This window comes from Maniola jurtina, chromosome 21 (assembly GCF_905333055.1).
Source record: "Maniola jurtina chromosome 21, ilManJurt1.1, whole genome shotgun sequence".
Taxonomy (NCBI): domain Eukaryota; kingdom Metazoa; phylum Arthropoda; class Insecta; order Lepidoptera; family Nymphalidae; genus Maniola; species Maniola jurtina.
The window spans coordinates 8371636-8392873 of record NC_060049.1 but is presented as its reverse complement, the minus strand read 5'-3'; the positions used below and the strand labels follow the sequence as shown (position 1 = coordinate 8392873).

General features: G+C 37.3%; 2 protein-coding genes and 2 non-coding genes across 4 annotated transcripts; all 4 read right to left on the bottom strand.

Moving 5' to 3' along the window:
• Positions 1–3906: 3906 nt before the first annotated feature.
• LOC123876560 (E3 SUMO-protein ligase ZBED1-like) lies at positions 3907–5886 on the bottom strand. Its single transcript, XM_045922873.1, has one exon. It carries the CDS (start codon positions 5884–5886, stop codon positions 3907–3909), a length of 1980 nt encoding a protein of 659 aa, XP_045778829.1.
• Positions 5887–8107: 2221 nt separating this feature from the next.
• On the bottom strand, positions 8108–8300 carry LOC123876567. The gene has a single exon (XR_006798379.1). It is a non-coding gene; the product is annotated as a U2 spliceosomal RNA (small nuclear RNA).
• A 7657-nt stretch (positions 8301–15957) lies between these two features.
• Positions 15958–16156, bottom strand: LOC123876568. Its single transcript, XR_006798380.1, has one exon. It is a non-coding gene; the product is annotated as a U2 spliceosomal RNA (small nuclear RNA).
• A 265-nt stretch (positions 16157–16421) lies between these two features.
• Positions 16422–20872, bottom strand: LOC123876426 (40S ribosomal protein S16). Its single transcript, XM_045922684.1, has 5 exons — positions 20735–20872; positions 20599–20643; positions 19780–19911; positions 18151–18265; positions 16422–16678 (listed from the first exon to the last, which is right to left on the bottom strand). The coding sequence occupies exons 1-5, from the start codon at positions 20750–20752 to the stop codon at positions 16533–16535; spliced, it is 456 nt and encodes a 151-aa protein (XP_045778640.1). The 5' UTR covers positions 20753–20872; the 3' UTR covers positions 16422–16532.
• Between the last annotated feature and the right edge of the window lie 366 nt (positions 20873–21238).

The window sequence follows — 21238 nt, the reverse complement described above, 5'->3', positions numbered from 1 at the left end:
CGCTACTGACTACACACGACATGTAAAATGTAAGTAATACTTAAAGTTTGCGCCAAGGCGCCACTACGTATTCAGTAACATTAATTTATCCTTAAAAAAATGTGCGCTGTTAATGCCGTGCAAATGCGTTAGGGATTTGAATAGAATAATAAATATATTTAATATTTATGTTCTTAAATTTTTTCTTCACTGCCACCTTTAGAGACCGTCTTCCAGCCTCAGACACATTGACCCATCCATGGCTGATCCAGTCTGCTCTATGCACCGAACTGCACGTCACCAAAGCCAAGCTGAAGCGTTACGTCATCAAGAAGCGCTGGGCCAAAGCCGTGGCAGCGGTCATAGCCCTCAAAAGAATGGGCGCCAAGTTCGAAGACGTTCCAGAAGAGAAAAATAATAAATAATATAAGTATTTACTTTAGTGTCCTCTGCTGACGAAAGGTCGTAGCTCACTTACACGACACAGTTCCCGCACGTTAAAAGAATAAACATTCAAATATTATGGGCTTACGACTTGCTTCCATTCAAGCGAGCGGCCCACGTGTCTACTGCGTGCGGGCCACCCGGGCAAATTGTAGCGTGCGCAGTCATTAGATGCCGTACTGATAGGTGTCATCGAGTGGAGTAGACAGCCAGCTTTTTGCTAGCTGTCGGCGCATGGCCAACTAGCGGTCACTTCGATTTGAGGCGGAACCGTGCGGGTGTTGTGTGGAAACGGTGTCGTCAGTCGTGTAAATGAGCTACGACCTTAAAAGATAAACAAATCGCAGAAACCTCCTCAGAGAAAAGTGTACGCAACTTCACTGGTGCTTTAGAACTTCTGGATCTAGATTTTCACTTCTATCATGATTTTTCTATGCCTCCGCATTTCAGGGAGAAGCTAGCTAGATACTTGTTTACCTTTTACGTCAGTTAAGGAAAAATAGATTATACTTAATGTGTGCCTAGCTTTATATTTTGTTTTCAGTATTTTTGTCTATGGCAGCTTTGCAATAAAATATGGGCCCGATTTTTTTTACTGTCACAGAGTAAAAGAAGAAGATAGACAGATCTAATGCTGACGCAATCCAGGGACAAATCGAACGCGGCACGATGACGAGGAAGTCATCAAAGCATGCTATATACTGAAAGTGTAGGTACTTCTTGTGACTAGTCCAGCAATGTGCAATAAGAATTGTTCGAGATTGATCTGTCTATCCTTTCTTTTTAAACTGTGAAAAGTAGAAAAAAAAACTCTACATAGAATATAATATTCTATATTTGGTATTATTAAAATATACCTACAAGTTTGTTAGATTTGTCAAAATTATCAGAGTTTAGTTATTAAAGGGCCATACAAAAGCTATGCTAGGTTAGATCATTAGCTGTATATCTTGAAAGAAAATGGAAGAAATATAAGTCTCTAGATAATCTGGCTTGGACACCGCGCGATGGAAACTGTTCAGCTGGACGACACACTAAAAGCGCGCGTACGTGTGTACGATTTACACTATAAGAATTGTATGAAGATCGACAGAGCAGAGCGCATCAATTGCAGCTTCTACAAGGTGTCAGATAATGTCCGTAATATGCCGGTAAGGTTCTATCTATAAATGTACCAAAAAATAATGAATCTTGTAGCGTGATACCCGTGGAAGATATTAAAACTAAAAGAATTTGTTTAAAACGCCAGTGTAACAACCCTGCAAACGGCTGATCACGAAAATGAACCCGTTAAATAAGTTCTGTGAACTCGAAGGACCGTTTAAACGTTTGTACGTTGTTGCGTAGCAAAGATAACGGAAGAATTATCTTCTTTCTTAGCCCTTGTTAATCCATTGTTGGACATAGGCCTCCTCATTATAGAATTATAGCTTCTTTTATTTCGCGAAAAACGCGACGCTAACTATTTGGTACATCTACGCGCCGCATTTGTCTTGCTAGGTATATATGATTTATAAAACATACTGATAGATCAGTGAGAACCGTTTCATACAATTCCCGTATCCTCCAGCCGTCGCATTGGACACGTTTCCGTCCCGCGTCTAGTATGTCCAAGCCTTTATTTTACATATAATCTCTCAAAGGGATCTGTTATTATTAATCGGTTATAAAATAATAATTTTTGTTATTAATCACTATTAATTAAACGATGAAAGACATTAACGTACTAACGATAAATTATTGTTTGTTAACAACTTAACATGTTATCCAATTATGTAGGTAGGTACCTAGATTGAATCATGATTAGGCCATGACCTCAGATTAAGAAAAAGTACCTTCTTTTCTTTCCAAAAAAAAAAAAACAGTTTTATTAATTATATTTTCCTTAATCTGAGAACAGTCGCATTATTCTTAGGATCATGGCATATTCGCTTTGATATAATTCGTTAATGTGTCTTGAACCTACTTGGGTATAAAAATAAGTTGGGTATAAAAGAAAATAAGTAGATAGGTAATTACTAATTAGTTAGTTGAAATTTATTAATATTTACTTACCTACCACAAAAACTTTTGCCCGATTATCACCTATAGTATCTACGCGACAGATTGAGATGGCATCGGGTAATGAGGCGGGGGGACGCCCCGCACGTCACCCGAGCTTTCCCGCACCGGGGCTGTGCGGAGCGTCCCCGCCCTGATTGCCATCTCGTGCTGTCGCGTACACAATGCACATAATAGGTAGTATGTCACAAGCCGTTAGGCAAGATGAGGAAAAGGGATTCTCCCAATAACTGTGATACTTAACAATTGGGGGAATCCCTTTCCATTTCCACCACCACACACCACATACTTTGCCACATCTTTTTTTACACCATACTTGTGGTAGCATAGATGATGTCTCACACTTGCTACTAATTGTGTTCGCAACCTCAATTTGAGAGAAACACTAATGTGTGAACTAAATTTATATTTTATGAATATTGGTATTTTCCTGTATTTTAAACAAACCCTTCGGCAATGTATGTGTATGAATTTTTCAGTGATTCTCTGAAATTTGTTGTGGTTTTACGTTTAACTAGTTTAATTTTAATTTAGATTGTACCGATGGGGCTGGCATATAGGTCACATAATATAAAAGCCCCTTAAAAATATTAGAATTAAAAAATAAGACTTAATAATAATGTAAACTGCCCTTGAATGGCGATCCAATTTTATTGCTTATACCCACATTAATTTGCCGCACTAGCCGACATAGAAACGGACATACGAGTACATACATACAGGTCGAACGCATAACCCTCCTTTGGACCGCCGCAGTCGAGTAAAAACTGTCCCCAGAGTTTTTGTGGTAGGTATCTATACCGATCGTTTATGAAACATAGGATAAGGATAATTGGATTTACACAGAAGTGCCACGTACTTTGTAATAATGCATTTAATTTTTAATTATTAGGTAATCAAATGACGAATGTGTCAAAGACAATTCTTGTTTGTGAAAGAAAACAAAATAAAATTGTGTTAAAATTATAAGTATTTTATTTCTGTTCCTCTGTTCATACATATAGTTACAGGTATTGTTGCTACTTTTAAAAAAATCTTGTAGGTAGTAAATATTTTCTTCATTTTCATTTGATACTTAATATAATTTCCTTTTAGCTGTGTGAAAATATATTTACGAAATGCTGCAATGATTTCTCACGGGCACTGCCTTAGGGCAGTGAAACAGTAGAAATAGCAAGTGTGACATTAGTGTCACACTTGCTATTTCTACTGTTTGCTACTGAAGTAAAAGTAACTATATGTTATACATAGCATGATTGAGCTATATCACACACAGACATAATTATATTCTCTTTTCCACACGGACATATTCTGTGCTCATGTCTCACAGTGGTATTCCCAATCTAAATATTATAAGTATATCTTCATAAAATCAAGTAGTTAAATAAGTATGTAGATATTAACTTTTGTTAATTACTATTTCTACTCACAATATGCCTCATTGCTTTTTATAAATAGCAGCTCTGTTGCACGTTTTCTACTAAGTAGTGCTCTTTTCTCGGTCACAAGACTCCCAGCTTTTGAGAAAGCTCGTTCACATTCAACTGACGTCACCACGAGGTGGCCATGATCGCTAAATATCTCCGCTAAATTAGGGTAAATGCAAGCATGAGATTTCCACCATTCTAATGGACAAGAGTCTCGCTGTGCCACTTCTTCTTTTAAAAACATGTCCAGTTCTTTTCTAGCTGTAGTGTTAAAGTCATCGACTAAAGGGGTGACTGATGCTGCAATGCTTTTATTTATCTTGCCCCATATAGATATGTTTTCAATATCTTCCACAGAACTGGACGTAGGTCTCGATGTATGAGATAATGGATCGTAGTCATCCTCAGATGTGCCTCGTTTTTCTCTTAATTTTGTTTTCAATAGCTCCAAGACGCGCTCCTTAATTAAATATGCACGCATTGTACGCTGACACATCTCTTCGCCAGCGTCCATTTCGAGATCTTTATCTTCTACAAAAGCATGACTCTTGAAGCGAGGGTCCAAGAATGTGCATATACCGAGGAGCATATTGTCTTCGATTTCATTCTCAGGAAAGTATGTGTTCATACCTTCGTCTAACTCTTTAAGAAATTCTTCCGCCACGCCGAGTATGGATTTGGTTTTCATGATCGAAATAACGTTTTTCAGCCCATCTACAATTACTATTGCAAGGCTCGCTGGGAGGTATTGGTTGCCACTCATAATTTGCGCAATTTCTTCAAAAGGTTTTAGAATTATGCACACTTGCCTTATCACTTCCCACATTTCAACTGTAATAAGGGGTAGCCCGGCTTTCAGAGCTGGCATCACGACCGGTAAAGCCACTTGTAATTTTAAAAATCTCTCCAGCATGTAATAAACCGAATTCCATCTAGTCGGAACGGACTGAATCAAGCGAAGTGCTTCGGATCTATTTTCAAAATCGATCTGGTACCTCTCCAGTGCCTCGGTCGCTAAATAATTCTTTTTAAAATGAGCTACTATTTTTTTCAATTTTTCTAAAATCACGTTAATTTTCTGTAGAGCCTTTTTAATAACCAGGTTTAGCTTATGCAAGAAACAATTGAACAATGGCCATCCGTTCTGTTGCACAGCACTGATCATGTTCGGTGCATTATCCGAAACTACCAAAGTAATTTTGTCTGAGATATTCCATTCTGAAGCTATCGACGACAAAACGGACGCAAGTGCCGATGCCTCGGCAGTCTGACAGCCGCTGAAGTGTTCACAATGCAGCAAGACCGTTACTAACTCGTAGTTTACAAGGAAATGTGCTGTCACAGCTAAATATGCGTCTTTGGAGGAAGAAGTCCAGCATTCCGTTGTGAGGCAGACTTTTTCTGCCTTATGAACTAATTCAATAACTTGACTCTTACACTCTAAATATTGCTGCGGTATCAATGTGCCAGATATCAGTTTTCTGTCAGGCAACTCGTAGCTCGGGTTCAGAGCTTCTACAAATCCTTTAAACCCTTCATCTTCCACAACAGAAAACGGTTGATAGTCCTGGATAATCATCTGGAGTAATTTTTTATCAATGAGTTTTTTACGCTTTTTGTCCACTTTGCGTTGTACGGGCACATTTGTTGACTTCTGCTTAGGTTGCTGCAATTTGCACGGCGAGACAATTTGGATGTCTGAAGGAACTATATCCAGTTGATACACGGTTGACGAACCTTCATCTTCAAGATCGATAACTGAAACTAGTTGATTTTCATGTTCGAGCTTAACAGACTTCCTAAGGGTTCGTTGACTGTTTAAACAATTTTCGTAGGCAATGGGATGTTTGTAGCTCAAATGCTTTTTTAGGTTTGTGATAGAAGATCTGTATGAATAATCTTTCTGACACAACTTACATTTAGCCACAGTTTCGCCTCGGACTTTTTCAAAATATTGCCAAACGGATGCACTCATTGTTCTTCGCATAACCTAAAATGCCCTTTACCTAGGTAGGTACCTGTCTATTTAAATAGTAGGTATTACCTACTTAAATGCACTAAACTCAGATGTGGGTACACACTAAAGAGTTATCTGTATTTATTTATACTAAATAACTAGCATAACTTCACTAAATAGTAGCAATATAACACAATATTTTAATACCACAAACAAAATGAATAATACGTATCATAACACAAAGATAGCGGTACGGCAACTGGCTGGCAGGCAAGTGAAATGTTTTTGCGATCTGCTACAAACTACTGCAAGGAAAAATATACGCTACGCTTCTTAGTATAAAGTTCATTTTTTATATACTAACTTAGGTCATAAGGCCTCCCGTTCGAAGAAGGGCAAATCAGCATAATGTTTTGCTCTTTCTAACCGGAGGACTTTTAGGTAAGCACAATTCGCTCGTACTCGCTCGCTCTCGGGGTATACGATGATATCCGAAGTCCGAACGATCAACGTTCAAACTTCACCGATTACATAGCATAGCACTCACGGTTGTTGCTAGCAGAAAAGATGGCAACATAACGCACATGACGTACTGCTATTATTCTTATAATAAGTAGGAATGATTTTTCACACCCAAGATTTTAATGTTTTAAATGTTCTGAGTTTTCAATAAATAAAGAAAAAGATTACTTAGATCAAACAGAACCACAGTCAGATATATTTATCTAATACTAATAAATAAAATTGGAGTGTCTGTCTGTAATTTCGAAATAACTACCTCATATATTAAAGCTCATATGATTATTTGAACGATACCATAACTGCTTCACACGTTTTTAAAATTTTTGTCTGTCTGTCTGTATGAAAAGGCTAATCTTCGGAACGGCTGAACCGATTTTACTACTTTCTTAACCGACTTTCAAAAAGAAAGTTGTGTTTTTCTACCTATGTACACCGAAATCTCCGAGATTCCTGAACCGATTTGCGTAATTTTTTTTTATCGATAGAGGAACTTTGTGACATTGTTTCATAAAAATATTGGATTCCAACTCCTCAATCCTGATGCTGCGGGGCATCTCACCATTAATACTGATGGGATTTAGAAACTGTCGGTTATAAATTATTGATTGATATTGAAGGTATCTGCACCAAGTAAAGACTTTGTTGTTGACCTCGAGAACCCAACTCCTCAACCCTGATGCTGTAAAGAATTGCATGCCTAAATCCTGGCGGTCCCTCGGGATTTTTAAAGGATCATCCGTTTAAATGTTTTTACGTGGCACAGAAACACGTTGCATCCCGGGGACGGGCTATTACGGGTATCATTCTCACAGGTTTATATAAAAATCTTTACTCGGAAGGGTCCAGTTTAAGAAATTAGTTATAGTATAGACTAATTTGTGAGTAACTCATATCATAATTCATTATTTTGACTAATTTCTTAAACTGAACACTTTCAAGTAAAGATTTTTATGTAATCCTGTGATGATTGATGAATTAGAATGCCATAAGCCTCTTTCTCATTTGTTATCTTTTTATTAAATTTAACATGCGAAACTCATATCATCAACTAGGTACTTACTACTTACCTATAGTAGGTAATAATAGTTTTAATAAATAATCACCTCAGAACAGCGACGAAGCAACAACAGTTACCTACGGGCCCTACGCCTAATAATCGCGAAAGTTTGTAGGTATGGATGTTTGTTATTCTTTCACGCAAAAACTACTGGACGGATTTGGCTGAAAGGAACAGAGATAGATTATTAACCCTACTTGATTAACACATGGACTAATTTTCAGACCCGGAAAATCAATGAGAACCCACGGGATTTTTAAAATCCTATATCCACGGGAACGAAGTCACGGGCCTTAGCTAGTAATAAATAATAATATAGGTAACCGTTTTATCAAAATAATAAGAAACGGAATGCAGTCTCAGGTTGAGCCACGATTACACCTGTAAGTTTTACTCACATAGTTAAATTAGCTTATGTACCAAATTCATTTATACAGCAAATCAAAATATGTACCTACCTACTGGCTACTCAGAAGAGTATTTACTTACCTTTAAAGGAAAACGTGGAAAACGTAATACATAATTATATCCACGCTCTGCCTAACCTGAACCGGAAATAGGTTTTAAGTTAAAATCTGTGGTAGCACGATACAGCATTATTTTAGACAGCTAATGTTCGCTGAGCGGGCAGTCTTGATAATTTTCCGGATGTCATAGTTTATTATGTGGGCCGATCCCGGCGGCACTGCAATGCCGGGCCGACCCGTAACGGGAGTGGAGCGAGCCCCGAACATCCCGTCGAGTTACAAAAATCAGTTTAATATACTGGTCCCACAGTGTGGGAACTTTCAGATATTAAGCTGAAAAGAACAGATACTACACTTTGATCTTAGCCAAAAGGCCGAGAAGCGATAACTGCAAGACGCCAAACGGCGGTAGTCATTCACTCAGTACGAATCTTCGCAGCGCAATATAATATTTTAACTACAGCGTCCAGCGCTATCTAGTCACTACCACCGGTACTTCTTTCTTGGTTTCTTGCAGCGCTCGTAATGGTAGGCTCGTAACATAGGTTTTGTAAATTGAATTCATTGCGGTAATTTTAAAACTAATGTGGTCGGAGCACTTGTCTAGATAGTATAAAACAAAGTCACTTCCCTGTCTGTCTGTCTGTCCCTATATATGCTTAGATCTTTAAACTACGCAACGGATTTTGATGCAGTTTTTTTAATAGATAGAGTGATTCAAGAGGAAGGTCTATATGTATAATACATGCATAATATGGTAGAGAAACACTGATAATTTTAGTGGTTTCTAATGTGATGTCGTAAATAAACACATTTTTTTGCGCTTACATTGTAAACGCTATGTGAACCCTTCGAGATCGGTCAAAATAATGTACCACAGTATTGTAGACCTTAAAAAGTTCTACAAAAGTCCGCGATAGTATATGTCTTAGTAACCCACAATAACCATTTTTTATCCTTAACTTTTTACGAGAAATAATGGCTTATTTAAGAAGCAATTTTAGGTAATACAGCGTTAATCCTTATCTAATAAAGTACCTTAAAAACATTGTGCATTTCATATAGACCATTATGGCCTTTTACAGCATGTAATTTAAATGAATATTTTCGAAGATATGCAGGTACATAGCGTCTGCGGCGGCGGGCGCCACCGGCGGGGGAGCTGGCCGGTGGCGCTAATGAGTAATGATAAAAATTAAAAACCGGCCAAGTGCGAGTCAGACGCGCACTAAAGGTTCCGTACTCGGGTAATTTTCCGACATTTTTCACGATAAATCAAAAACTATCATGCATAAAAATAAATAAAAATCTTTTTTAGAATATAAAAGATTTAAACATATTTAATTTTTTTTTAATGATTTGACCACAAATTCGCGGTGTTCAGATTAGTCCTGTACTTGTGCTATAAGACCTACCTACCTGCCAAATTTCATGATTCTAGGTTAACGGGAAGTACCCTATAGGTTTCTTGACAGACAGAGAGACAGACAACGAAGTGATCCTATAAGGGTTCCGTTTTTCCTTTTGAGGTACAGAACCCTAAAAATGGAGATAGTAACCGGTTACACATTCCCAATCAAAATATCAATTATAAGTTACTAGTAGGTCTTTCACAACTTCATTATATGTAGTTTACACTGGTCCAGTCATTTGGTGCTCAAGAAGGTGGTTATCTGGAAAATTTTCCGGGAGTTTTACAAATTGGTGGTTTTATAGATTTTGACGTGCTCTCTCCGAATTTTCATTTTGCCACCTCGTATCTTTGCCGCTCGCGCCGCCATCTTGGAAAAATGGCATCCAAAAACAGTTTTTTGACGATAACTTTTTTCCAACTCATTTTACGATGAAAATGGCTGTGTGACAATTAAACTAGAGACAATTTCCTACAATTTATGAAGTCACATTTTTTTGTAGACTCAACAGTTTTAGCGTACGAGCGCCACAAAGCTCGCTCCAACACTCGTTTTGGCCAAATAACTTATTTCCACGCCACCACACCACATGTGGTAGAGTGAGTGGCGCAGTGTAATTCAACTGTTTCCGACTCTCCGTGTTACACACACCTTTATGTAAAAACTTGTCGCATTTTAATACTTATGAATGGTCTTAATTTTAATTTATCAATGAACGCCGTCTGTTTCTAACATTCATTGATGAAGTCTATCCAAGATAAGGAATCAGTTGGTATTTCGATCGCATTTTTACTAAGGGATACGTATACCTGAGAGAGAGACTCAAACGAACTAGGCGAGAAGGTGCGCCGCCTTTGTTATAATTTCTAACAATTTCGACAATCGTTTCTCTCAGTATCGATCTTACTAACTAATGGACTTAATTGTCTACCTACTGAACTTTACGAGCTTGGGTTAGCCGGTTCGAATACCAAAATAAGGGATTTAAAGAAAAGTATTATACTTAATGTATGCCTAGCTTTATATTTTGTTTTTCAAAATAAAATATAGGGCATGTGGCAAGCCTACCTACAATGCACGTAATAATTTATAAACTGCGCTCGAAGATAGATAGTATACCGATGGTTTGTGAAACATAATAAAAGTATAAAATAGGATAAGATTTTTTTTTTAAAAAAAAAAAGGATATTAGCCATGTTAAATGACTAATATTCCCCTTTCCTCTCCAACTAAGCGTCAGGCTTGTGCTAGGAGTAGGTACGACAATAGTGCAACGGGCGGGGTTTGAACCGTCGACCTTTCGGTTTTCAGTCCACTCCTTTACCGGCTGAGCTATTGAGGCTCTAATAAGAGGCTCTAAGAATAATTGGATTTACACAGAAATGCCACGTACTTTTTTGTAATAATGCATTTAATTTTCAATTATTAGGTATATTCAAATGACGAATGTGTCAAAGACAATCATTATTGTTTGTGAAATTTAAATAAAACAAAATAAAATTGTGTATTTATGTATGTAAAATATATATGTATTTTATTTCCATCTGTCCGTATAGTTACAGATATTGCTACTTTTAAAAAAATCTTGTAGGTAGTAAATATTTTCATCATTTTCATTTATAATTTCTATTTCACTATGTGAAAATATGCACAAATAATATGTATTATGAAATACTGCAATGATTTCTCACGTGCACTGCCCTAATGTTACACTTGCTATTTCTACCGAAGTAAAAGTAAACTATATGTTGTATGAATTAACATATTTTATTTAATCAAAGTACATAAAATCTGCCGTATTTTTTTAAGGAAATGTTAAAGTAAAACTTAACGCTAGACTTTTCTATTTACTATACAAATCATGTCCGCGTGGAATTGTGCTAAAAATACTGGCTGTCAGCCAGGCTCATCCTTTGCGCGAAAAATCTTTGTTGGAGGCTGATAAATGTCTTGTAAATTTTTTTTTTCACTAAGACTCCATAGCCCCAGGGACTTCACGGCAAACGGAACAAAAAATGTAACTCTCGATAAGAGACAGGCATACTTGCGCCGCTTCCCGGTTTCAGCCATTTCTGCTCCGGCCTTGATGCTGTCTTCCTCATATGACACGGGGGCAAATGTCAAGTGTTAACGCACGTTGCATCCCACATTGGAACCCCTCCCCGTACCCAGGGAACAAACGTTAATCCATAAGGTCTCTTAACATCAAGCCCGGCTAATCCCTGCTGGCTCAATGAGCGCACAAATATCTATCGTATCGTTAAGAGAGCCATGCCAAAATAGCCTAACAGAGCTCATTTGGCAAGACAGTTCCTGAATCCCATCAACCTTACATCGATGATCAATTTCTTTTCCACACTGACATATTCGGTGCTCATGTCACAGTGGTATTCCCAATCTAAAAATTACACCTTTATAAAATCAAGTAGTTAAGTAAATATGTAAATATAGTACTTTGTAATTTACTATTTTTACTCATAATATGCCTCATTGCTTTTTATAAAAACCAGCTCTGTTGTACGTTTTCTACTAAGAAGTGCTCTTTTCTCGGTCACAAGACTTCCAGCTTTTGAGAAAGCTCGTTCACATTCAACTGACGTCACCACGAGGTGGCCATAATCGCTAAATATCTCCGCTAAATTAGGGTAAATGCAAGCATGAGATTTCCACCATTCTAATGGACAAGAGTCTCGCTGTGCCACTTCTTCTTTTAAAAACATGTCTAGCTCTTTTTTAGCTATAGTGTTAAAGTCATCGACTAAAGGGGTGACTGATGCTGCAATGCTTTTATTTATCTTGCCCCATACAGATATGTTTTCAATATCTTCCACAGAACTGGACGTAGGTCTCGATGTATGAGATAATGGATCGTAGTCATCCTCAGATGTGCCTCGTTTTTCTCTTAATTTTGTTTTCAATAGCTCCAAGACGCGCTCCTTAATTAAATATGCACGCATTGTACGCTGACACATCTCTTCGCCAGCGTCCATTTCGAGATCTTTATCTTCTACAAAAGCGTGACTCTTGAAGCGAGGATCCAAGAATGTGCATATACCGAGGAGCATATTGTCTTCGATTTCATTCTCAGGAAAGTATGTGTTCATGCCTTTGTCTAACTCTTTAAGAAATTCTTCCGCCACGCCGAGTATGGATTTGGTTTTCATGATCGAAATAACGTTTTTCAGCCCATCTACAATTACTATTGCAAGGCTCGCTGGGAGGTATTGGTTGCCACTCATAATTTGCGCAATTTCTTCAAAAGGTTTTAGAATTATGCACACTTGCCTTATCACTTCCCACATTTCAACTGTAATAAGGGGTAGCCCGGCTTTCAGAGCTGGCATCACGACCGGTAAAGCCACTTGCAATTTTAAAAATCTCTCCAGCATGTAATAAACCGAATTCCATCTAGTCGGAACGGACTGAATCAAGCGAAGTGCTTCGGATCTATTTTCAAAATCGATCTGGTACCTCTCCAGTGCCTCGGTCGCTAAATAATTCTTTTTAAAATGAGCTACTATTTTTTTCAATTTTTCTAAAATGACGTTAATTTTTTGTAGAGCCTTTTCAATAACCAGGTTTAGCCTGTGCAAGAAACAATTGAACAATGGCCATCCGTTCTGTTGCACAGCACTGATCATGTTCGGTGCATTATCCGAAACTACCAAAGTAATTTTGTCTGAGATGTTCCATTCTGAAGCTATCGACGACAAAGCGGACGCAAGTGCCGATGCCTCGGCAGTCTGACAGCCGCTGAAGTGTTCACAATGCAGCAAGACCGTTACTAGCTCGTAGTTTACAAGGAAATGTGCTGTCACAGCTAAATATGCGTCTTTGGAGGAAGAAGTCCAGCATTCCGTTGTGAGGCAGACTTTTTTTGCCTTATGAACTAATTCAATAACTTGACTCTTACACTCTAAATATTGTTGCGGTATCAATGTGCCAGATATCAGTTTTCTGTCAGGCAACTCGTAGCTCGGGTTCAGAGCTTCTACAAATCCTTTAAACCCTTCATCTTCCACAACGGAAAACGTTTGATAGTCTTGGATAATCATCTGGAGTAATTTTTTATCTATGAGTTTTTTACGTTTTTTGTCTACTTTGCGTTGTACGGGCGCATTTGTTGACTGCTGCTTATGTTGCTGCAATTTGCACGGCGAGACAATTTGGATGTCTGATGGAACTATATCCAGTTGATACACGGTTGACGAACCTTCATCTTCATGATCGATAACTGAGACTAATTGATTTTCATGTTCGAGCTTAACAGACGTCCTAACGGTTTCTTGACTGTTTAAACAATTTTCGTAGGCAATCGGATGTTTGTGGCTCAAATGTTTTTTTAGGTTTGTGATAGAAGTTCTGTACGAATAATCTTTCTGACACAACTTACATTTAGCCACAGTTTCGCCTCGGACTTTTTCAAAATGTTGCCAAACGGATGCACTCATTGTTCTTCGCCTAACCTAAAATGTCCTTTACCTAGGTAGGTACCTGTCTATTTAAATAGTCGGTATTACCACTCGGCACTAAACTCAGATGTGGGTACACACTAAAGAGTTAGCTGTATTTATTTATACTTAATAACTAGCATAACTTCACGAAATAGTAGCAATATAGCACAATATTTAATACCACAAAATGAATAATACGTATCCGTACACAAAGGTAGCGGTAAGGCAACTGGCTGGCAAGTGAAATTTCATTTTAGAGATTTTGCGATCTGCTACCAACTACTGCAAGGAAAAATATACGCTATGTCTATTCGTTTAAAGTTCATTTTGTATATACTAACCTAGGTCATAAGGCCTCCCGTTCGGAGAAGAGCAAATCAGCATAATGTTTTGCTCTTTCTAACCGGAGGACTTTTAGGTAAGCACCATTCGCTCGTACTCGCTCGCTCTCGGGGTATACGATGATATCCGAAGTCCGTACGATGAACGTTCACACTTCACCGATTACATAGCATAGTCGCTTAGAATAAAAACTTTAAAAACCCATAGCACGATTGTTGGTAGCCATAGTAGCCAGGTAGCAGAAAATTTGGCTTGCAACAAAACGCACATGACGTAGCGTAGGTACAGCTATTATTTTAATAAGTAGGAATAATTTTTCACACCCATGCTTGTAATGTTTTAAATGTTCTGAGTTTCAATAAATAAAGAAAAAGATTAGATCAAACAGAACCACAGTTAGAACTAGATATACCTACTTACTTATTGTTATCTTTCTTAGGTAAACTAAACATATTATTCTGTGACTAAACATACGAAACTCAAATCATGAACTAGGTACTTACTACTTATAGTAGGTAGGTAATAGTTTTAATAAATCATAACCTTAGAACAGCGACGAAGCAATAACAGTTACGGGCCCTACGCCTAATAATCGCGAAAGAAACGCTGACCTCAACCGGAAATAGGTTCAGTCAAAATCTGTGGTAGTTATGGTATGATAGTAGATAGAGCATAAAAAATTGGCGAGTTAATTAAGACTGACTGTACGCTGAGCGCGCAGTCTCCAATCAGTGTTGCCAGATGTACGAGAAATCTCGTACGATTACGAGATTTAGCAGTCCCTGTACGAGATACGAGAAAAATAAAATCTCGTACACTTTTGTACGAGTTTTTAACAATGATGACTGCTTGCGTCATGTTTTCTAGCCAAAATGAAAATAATAAAATAAAAGATCGACTAAGCCCATCACTAGATTAATTACATCAACCTAGTATAGTAACCTATTATAGTCAATACTCAATAGTATTAAAATGTCTTTTAATTAGATGGCGAATTAACTAATTACTGTACTATTCGTTTCATTTGAAAGCCCCGCCTTCAAGGAATGAATATACCTACTCTTTGAGCCTCAATAGCTCAACCGGTAAAGGAGTGGACTGAAAACCGAAAGGTCGGCGGTTCAAACCCCGCCCGTTGCACTATTGTCGTACCTACTGCTAGCACAAGTCTGACGCTTAGTTGGAGAGGAAAGGGGAATATTAGTCATTTAACATGGCTAATATTCTTTTTAAAAATGAAAAAAAAATCGAAAGCTATAGTGCGTTTCATCGGATAGTACCTATGGCGTTATGTTGGCTCCCCTGTCTGTTGGGTGGTCATTGGCACCATATTGGCATGAAAAGACGCAGATTTTGTTTATTTTCATTTCATTCATTCAGGAAAATCAAATGAAAATAAACAAAATCTGCGTCTTCTTATGCAAATATGGTGCCAATGACTTGGACAGACAGGGAAGCCAACATAACGCCATAGGTACTATCCGTTGAAACGCACTATAGTAGGGTCCCACAAATTGCTATTGCGCTGGAACCATGTCTCATTAACATCGAAATGACGTCATTTTTATGTCAGCCGAAATAAAAATATACCATCAGCTCGAAACTTCAGTCTAGTGCTGACGTCACTCAAACGGCGGCCACGCGCATTAGCAATTTGCGGGACGTGTAAAATGTAGATACCTATTAGGAGATTTTTAAATTTTTAACTATAATCTTCATTAATAAAGTTGTACGAGATTATGTTCCGAAAGTACAAGATATTTGACAGCCATGGTACGAGAAAACACTTTCGACACTGGCAACACTGTCTCGAATAACAGCCGCCTTCATAGATCATTATGTGGGCCGATCCCGGCGGCACTGCAATGCCGGGCCGCGGCCGACCCGTGACGGGAGTGGAGCGAGCCCCGAACACCCCGTAGAGTTACAAAAATCAGTTTAATATACTGGTCCCAGAGTATGGGAACTTTCAGATAACAAGCTGAAAAGAACAGATACTACACTTTAATTTTCGCCAAGAGATCTAGAAGCGAACAGCAAGCTGCAACACGGCGGCAATCATTCTGACGAATCTTCGCAGCGCAATATATTTTAATTAACTACGCGTCCAGCGCCATCTAGTCACTACCACCGGTACTTCTTGTAGCGCTATGCATGTCATAGGTTGTGTAAATGAATTCATTGCGGTAACTTGCGATAAAAAAAACTAATGCGGGCTGAAGAGCTTTGCTTACGAGGGGGAGGGGTGGCAAAAAATCTGCTTACGTAATACTTGAACGGCCTCTAGTTATCAAAATAAAATAAAAAACCGATTTTTTTTTTTTAATTTTTTATTTTTAAAACCACCCAATGATATTGCACCCGCTGTATAGAACCAGTGCAATAGCAAAGCGCGCACCCCCCTGCAGTATTAACGATAAGACTTCTGGTATCTGGCCCGGGCGCCCGGTCCGCCAAACTTCTTGGGCTCGCAGCGCCTGGGGTCCGCCACCATCAAACTCCTGTCGTATTGGACGAGGATGTCTTTGATTTCCTTCTTCGACGCTTCATCTACATCTGCGAAAACAGAACATGTTGGTTACTTGAAGTTTATACGTTCAAATGTTGGCCATTGCTCATATGGGTTTGAAACTATATTATGCTAATGCTCATATTATGGTAGGAAAATAGTATCATAATTATAATAAAACCGGTCAAAGAGCGAGTCGAACTCGCACACGAAGGGTTCCGTACAATGTACTTTTTTTATTTTTTAAAGCATGGTTGCCATTTTGAAATACGTCAACTTGGTTCTTATTATTTTGTTGTTATAGTAGCAATAGAAATACACACTGAAAAAAATTCAACTCTCTACCGACAGACGATGGATGTTTCCGCCGAGTTTCTTGCTGGTTCTTCTCGGTAGGAAAGGCATTCCGAACCAGTAGTCGATGCTTTTGACGATTCAAAAGAACTTGTAAAAATCTAATTGAATAAAAATAATTTGAATTTGATGGATGGACAGCAGAGGCTTAGTAACAGGAGCCTAAAAATTAATATTCTAATTGTAAACGTTTTGTAGTGTCCACTTCAAACAAGCAAGGTATCAAAAACACATGCCGTTTGGTAAATGTCACATTATGATCTGCCTTCCCTGAAATGACTGACTCACATGGTGCAAGCCAGCTTTGGAAAGAAGGGGTTTTTTGTTATTTCTATTTAAGTAAGTACTAAGTTTCTAAAATATTGATTCAGATATAATTTAACTGAAGCTATGGTTAGTTTTAATATTTTTTACATCAAGAGATTCTAGTACTGAACATTTAAGATGCTTTGGTTACCTAAGTTTCTTTCTCTCTCATACATTCTAACATTTTGAATGATTGTAAAAGAATCAGTACACAATTTTAATTTGGCTCGGCCAAGTCCTAAACTAGAATTATGTTGATTTTAGGCAAGTTTGTTAAAAAGTGATTTTTAGGGTTACATAACTCAAAAGGAAAAACAGAACCCTTATACTTATAGGGTCACTTTGTTGTCTGTCTGTTTCATTGAAAATGTAAGAATGTGTGAAAGAGAAGGATACTTCAGTAATCACAGCGCCTTAAGAACTAAGGCCCACTTGCTCAAGGATTGTTAAACCAGTCGTAAAAAAAAGATTTCTTGTTTTTACATTGATATTATAGACTAGCTTACGCCTGCGACTTCGTCCGCGTGGATTTAGGTTTTTCGAAATCCCGTGGGAAAAAGTAGCATATGAGCTAATCCAGGATATTATCTATCTCCATTCTGAATTTCAGCCAAATCTGTCCAGTGGTTTTTGCGTGAAGAAGTAACAAACATACACACACACACATATGCACATACACACAAACTTTCGCCTTTATAATATTAATCAATTGGTTGGCTCAAATCAAAGTTACTTAAAAGCTCAATACAAAGTTAAATAAAAATAACAAACTTCCTTGAGCTGCACAACTCTTTTTTGGGTCTTCTACAAACTACAACACTACATAAAATTATGGGTTAAAATATAGCGAGAAACTTACATTTTTGATAATAGGCAATCAGTGCCTTGGAGATGGCTTGTCTGATAGCATAGACTTGTGCTACGTGGCCACCTCCTTTGACAGTCACTCTGATGTCAACACCGGAGAACTTTTCCTGAAAATATAGAAAAGTTTGCTTAAAAATAGAGTTTTTGTTGAGTTGATGTCAAATAATATTTCATCAAGTCAGAATAGATGTTTGCTTCACATCTTTAAGATGCTCAGGTTCGGAATAAGAGTTACTCATCACTATCAAAATCAATTATGCAATATAACATTTGTGTAAAAATTCATTATCTTTTTCTTATTGCAATCAATAGGCATAAAAATTATAGATTTTTTTAATTCAAATAAACTTTTACTAATACTTTTGAATCATCAAATGCATCTACCGTTGGTTTTTTATGCTTAAATACAATACAACTTAGGCATGAAGATATTCTGGAAATCCTACTATTTTTTTTCAATAACTAAGTTTTAAGCTGTACTCTACAAAGATGTACCTACTAAATTACATTACACACTGAAACTACAGTGCAAAAGAAATCACAAGTACGAGTGTTTTAGTGCAAAATTAATGATGGTGGCACATACACACAACATGCTTCTTATCTAATATGAAGATACAAAACAACTGAGCAAATTAAAAATGTGTAGTCAACATGCAGTTTAGTTATTACACTATTACCTAATTAATGTTCTCAAGAAAGTCTTTGATTGTGATGAATGGAAATGGTCACAAATCACAACCGTCAGAAATGAGCAATATGACACTCTGAGAGGGGGGAATGAGGGAAAGGGAGGAAAGGAGGTAGAGGGAGGGGGAGATAGTGTGGATTACACTACATCCATATTAATATTATAACTCAGAAAGTGTGTCTGCCTGTCAGTCTGCTAGCATTTCATGGCCCACCTGTTTAACCAATTTTAATGAAATTAGGTACAGAAATAGCTTGCATCCAGGGACGGACCTAGGTTATACAATGATATTTATATCCTGGCAAAGTTCCGACAGGATTTTAAAAAACAACACACATGCAGGCATCATCTATTTATATTAAAATGTCTTATTCAAAATACTTATTCTGGCATAATTTAATAATTTTAAGTTATCAGAATTTATGGAATTATTTTAGAAAAATTGATCAAATTTATAGGTAAAATAAATCTAGTAGTGGCGGGCAGGGTGAGTGTTGAATGTGTTAATTACTTATGTTAGTAAAATACAGGCCAAAATCAATAACAACATATGTTACATACATACAGAATGCATACATTTAAAAATTGCAAAAGAATATAAACATTTTAATTCAAAGCTTAATTTAAAAAGGATAGCATTAAATTTAGCCCCATTAATTTAGATAGCCAACAAAATTTGCCATAATGTAGCTAACATGTATTGCTATCCCTTTTAAAATGCTCCCCATGGAGAAGGATAGCACTAGATTTAGACATGTCAATTTGGTTTTAAGAGATTCTGTAAATTAGAATTAGGCATGTCCACTACTTTTAGCAAGATTTATCAAGAATGTTCATCATAAAAATAATATACAAACAAGAAATTTTTTGTTACAATTAGTTTAGTATCAAAACAAAGTTATTCAGAATTATAAGTAACAATAAATTCACCTTGCCGAGCAATAGGATGGGTTCCTGCAATTTGTACTGGAGCAGACGGGGCTCCACCAAGTCGAGAGGGCGGCCGTTCACTCGGAGGACCCCATGGCCACGCTTGCAGTAAGCCACTGCAGTCGCTGTTTTCTGAAACAACAAAAACATTTTCATTCATCATCATCGACCTATCGGCAGCTCGCTAATAAGCATGGGTCTCCTCTCAGAATGAGAAGGGTTTAGCCAGTCTGCCACACTGGGCAAGTGTAGAATGGCAGATGTCACACACCTTTGATAACACTGGATAACTCAGGCAGGCAGATTTCCTCACAATATTTTACTTCACCACTTAAGCAAGTGATATGGAGGCAGATATCTTATTACCTAGTGGAGGTTATCGCCGTCACAAAAGTCATTAATTCTAATAAGTGGTGTCTGCATTTTATGCTACAAATAACCAGACTTAAGTTTTGGTCATTACAACCAATAAGTACATCATTAAAGAAGTTTTAAACAGTTATGACTATGCATAATATGTTCATATGCAAAATCTCTTCTCATCAAGAAACATAAACTTCTTATTTTAGACCATTAACCAGTTTACTGTTTAAGTTACTACGGCCATGGCAGAAAAGAGCGACACAAAATGTTAACCTAACCAATAAATACAAAGACTTTTTATATGATCGGAGTGGGTATATCACGAGTAATTTAACTTGTATTTACACGAGAAATATGACGAATGGTAATGGAATTTCGTATTTAAAATAATTAAGTATGGAAAATAACATGCAGAATTTCTAACCAAACACGTGGAGAAGACTTTTGGAAACTCACCTTACGTCCGAAGACCTGGACGGCCTGAATCGGTTCACGTCTCGCCTGAAAGCACCAAATTCAAATTATTTAAAGAAAACTGTTTCAATTTCTTTTGGTATAACCACAAATTATCACAATAAAATCGAGCACGCACCTCTTGCACGGCAGCCATTTTGACAGAAAAAGAGTGAATTCTACCATAGACTAACAATCAAGCAAGACAAATGAACGAATGACTGAATGAATAAAATTATTGTTTATGATTTCATTTTTGAATATTATGGTGCCGCCACACGCTTGCAGCAAACTAAATTAAATTTTAATATTTTTTAATAAATTTAATTACAAAAAGCCGTAAGGTTTTTATATTATTTAACTTATTATGCTACGTCTGTGTTATTTAATAAAAATAACTCCATCTTGTGTCTGTAGCAGACAAAAGGTTTACAAAAGCGCCATCTTACGGCGATTAGCAAATCATAATTGTTTGTTAATTGTTTAAAAACACTCAATAGATGTCGCTTAAATACTAACGCAAATAAATTCTTTGCAACAGAGGTCAGCACTAGAAACATACATTAATCACACGATGACTCAATTCATGCCGGCCAGCGGCACACATTGTTTTGTATTCGAGGAACGTAAACGCGGGAGTGGA